Raw genomic sequence first — 3,538 nt, forward strand, 5'->3', positions numbered from 1 at the left:
AATATCCTTTAAATCTTTTGCATTTTGTTAATCCGGACGTAGCCTAACTTGATTGAAAAATACATATATGACTTTTATTACTGCAATTAAATGTTTCATGATATATTTTTATCAAATTAAATATTTTCCCGGTTCCATATAAATGGTTCACAATCCTTACTGAACCCACCAGTCAGACAACGAGCCAGCAGAAGGTAGATTTCAACTTGTTACATGATGGGACAACTAGCGCCGCGCTGGAGATTTTAGGAACTAATCAACTTAGGACACTAAGGGATCGCCATTTTGTTTTCAGATGCACAGGGCTGATAGTTTTCTAAAATTTTCTACGTATATTACGTCGTTTATGTATTATACGTAGAAAACCTCGAGTGACATGTCACAACCCATCTCTGGTCAGTACGGGATCATTGTTTTTAAACATTTACGAGAGAGTTTTTTTTATCGGCAAAGACAATTATGGTTATCAAATGTTGTGTCGTGAAGTGTTCTAAACGTGCCGATAGAGATGTTGGGACGAGTTTTTACCGTCTTCCGGCTGTAATTACAATGAATAATAGGAAACACCAGAAGCTGATTGAAGGATCCACTGGCCTGACAGTGGATAAAGTTTGTGCTCTTTCTGTAGAAAGACAAAACGCCTGGTTAAGGGCTTTAAAACGAGGAGATTTCACTGAGAGGCAGAAGAATATATTGAGATTTTGCTCAAACCACTTTATCATGGGTAAGTGATAAACGAATTCTACTATTTAAGACTTCATTAAAATGACACATAACCTTCAATTTCAAAAATCCTTCAAATACGTGATAAAACGGAGAAAATTAGTGACATCATTGAGTATAACAAATTTTAAGAGGATAATCTAAGGTTTTTGAAGATTAAAATAATGAAATCTGTAATCGTTTATTTAATATTAGTTATTTATTTTCGTTGGGTTTAATTCCTCTTCAGGCAAAAGTTGTAAAATTTTCATTCAATATTTTTAACTGCATCAGTTTCCACAAATAAAGAAAAGTTTACTTTGGGAAATAAAGCTTACCTATTCAATTTAATATTCTTATAGAAAAAAAGATCACGAAATTAGTAAATTAGCTGTATTAAACAATATCTGTCATCTGGACATGACTGAATACTCAATTCTCGATCATTATAATTTATCATTAGTATACTTATAATTAAAATTAGTTTATTGATGTAAAAAGATGTTTCATTAAGATTAAAAGTTTGAATAAAGAAGAGGCGAAATTTTTTTCGTGGATAAAAATTCATTTTTTGCTCACATTAATTAATCATAAAATTTCAATAAAACTTCGTCAGAAAATATAGTATTCTTGCTGAAATGTTACACTTGCAAAAATAATGAACATTTGTTGTCAGTTTTCCAGTTAATTAATGTTATCTACTGTAAATCATTATCCACTGTATGTCTGTAGGGCGGTTTCCCCTATTTGTGTATTCAAAATTTCTAAACAATTACTGATTCCATTATTTTTTCGACAGTACACTTTATCTCATATTCTCTAGTATTTTCGTTTCTTTATTCAGGAAAGCCGGCAGACTTTGCTGATAAAAATAATCCAGATTGGGTACCATGTATTAATCTTGGATACGAGGTCGGAGTTAGTGTTAAAAGAAAATCTGCAGTTGACCGGTATGAAAGGTGTATGAAGAGGGTAAGCATGTAGAAACAGTCGAATGTATAAGTATTTAAAATCAGATTGATTGTGAGAAAAATCTTAGGGCGATCGGATGGAATTTTTTCTATTTTTTAAAGTTAAGAGTAGACGAAATAATTCGAAAAGTTTTGAAAAACTTTTATGCTTCTAAGCTTTTGTAAGCTTGTACTTGCTCACAAGTGCGAAAATTATGCGATAAAAGGTAAATGTCTCAATTTGGGCGAATGTAGGGATTTGTTTGGCGTATTTTACTTGTAAAAGTATTTTAAATCGTATGAATCGATAAAAGTTCCTAATACTGCACAGTTTGAACATTTTTCATCAATACTTTGTCTGCTTATCGATATAAACTAACCATTTTTACTGAATAATAAAGAATATTTCATGCTTTACCGATGAACCTATTTGGGCGAATGAATTTTTCCTCTGACCCAGTTTGGGCGAATGACGCTATGTTATATTTCCTACAGTAGATGGATATAGTCATTGATAAAAACTGACTCCCAATTTAATTTGTCACTAGGAATTTCACAATTTTCACGTAAAAATTTATCAGCGTAATAAATCACGTAATTAAAATAAAAAGAATATTTTTCTCGTTTGCATTTTTAAATTTGCTGTATCATTGTCGTTGTAATCGTTTCCCGCACATTTTTATCAATTATTCAATACAAATTGCCTAACAAAAACAGGCATCATAACAGAAGAAAGCTTTCAGAATTGAAATAGTGTGCTTGTTATCTTAAGAAAACTCCTAATTTTTATGCAGCCGTGCTGTTTGTAAAGACTCGCACAAATTCCTCCAGCCATTTTTTTCCGTCCGTATTAACGCGGAAGGAAATATCCGAATCATCAATTAGTTTTCATTAATATTGAAGAACACATTCGTCAAGCTTAGGATTAATACTTAAATTTCAATCGAAACATTCGCTCCACACAAATTTTTGAGCACTGTTGCAACGAAAAACTACGCAGCCTGTCAACTTGCGAACTGACAAGCCGAGAGTAATGTTATGCTCGATCTGCCACGGATGGCGACACGAGTTACTATATAACGTTTAAAGAACACGAATACGTAATAAAATGACTATAAATCCTATATCAAAAATATCTTAAATCAATTCTAGAATGTAAATAAACTATTACTAGTGTCGTACACATTAAGATTACCACGGATTTACCTACAGTTTGTGACCATTCGCACAAACTGGGTCACTCGCCCAGAATGGGACATTTATCTTAACTCGACTTTAAATAACGCATCTCGAGTGTCGATGGTAAAACCCACATTTTTAAGGCCGTAGGGATCACAACCACTTATTAATTGTATTTTTCCACATATAGGCTTTTTAGTGTAATGCTCAAAGTTTCGAAATAGGCACTTGACATTTTTTAAACGCAGAGTGGCCATTTTTTTGTGTAAACTTTCGCCTCCCGGTGAATATTCGTAATTTCTCCCAGTTCTTAAAAAAATTAACTTTTTTCATATAATAAGAAGGATAGTGGAAATTGTTGTGTCTCATAAAGGAAAGTACAGATAAGCGTTTTATTGCACACTAGCAGCAAATGCACTCGCGAAAATCGCGCGTTCCTGTTTCTGAATCTCTATTTACTAATATGAAAATATGCAAATTTAAAAATCCATTATTAAATCAATTTTTTAATAAAAGGCTTTAAATATTTTTGAAATAATAGTTAATAATGAATAATTTCGGATTGCAAGTTCTTGAAATTTAAACAAATGTACCAACGATTTTGGAAAATTGTGGGTCCGAATGCAATAAGGGCACATAAAATTTTTTCGTGCGAAAACGAAGTCCCCTGGAGGCTTTAGAAAAAATTTTCGAATTTTAATTTTCAA

The 3,538-nt window shown here is 32.2% G+C and overlaps 2 protein-coding genes across 3 annotated transcripts in view; one reads left to right on the forward strand and one right to left on the reverse strand.

Moving 5' to 3' along the window:
* The window catches only part of LOC117175921 (ribosome biogenesis protein BRX1 homolog), a 101,990-nt gene that overhangs the window by 55,857 nt on the left and 42,595 nt on the right, over positions 1-3,538 (reverse strand). The gene's annotated exons all lie outside the window — the stretch shown is intronic.
* The window catches only part of LOC117177521 (tigger transposable element-derived protein 2-like), a 29,494-nt gene that overhangs the window by 7,116 nt on the left and 18,840 nt on the right, over positions 1-3,538 (forward strand). Inside the window, exons 1-2 of one of the 2 annotated variants that reach the window (XM_033368290.1) lie at positions 410-724; positions 1,547-1,674. The exons of the other annotated variant lie outside the window; for it this stretch is intronic. Of the exons in view, the coding sequence (XP_033224181.1) occupies positions 460-724; positions 1,547-1,674 (393 nt within the window). The 5' untranslated portion in view covers positions 410-459. Of the gene's footprint in view, positions 1-409; positions 725-1,546; positions 1,675-3,538 lie in introns of those variants that run through there. 2 annotated transcript variants of the gene reach the window in all.

This window comes from Belonocnema kinseyi, chromosome 7, assembly GCF_010883055.1.
Source record: "Belonocnema kinseyi isolate 2016_QV_RU_SX_M_011 chromosome 7, B_treatae_v1, whole genome shotgun sequence".
Taxonomy (NCBI): Eukaryota; Metazoa; Arthropoda; class Insecta; order Hymenoptera; family Cynipidae; genus Belonocnema; species Belonocnema kinseyi.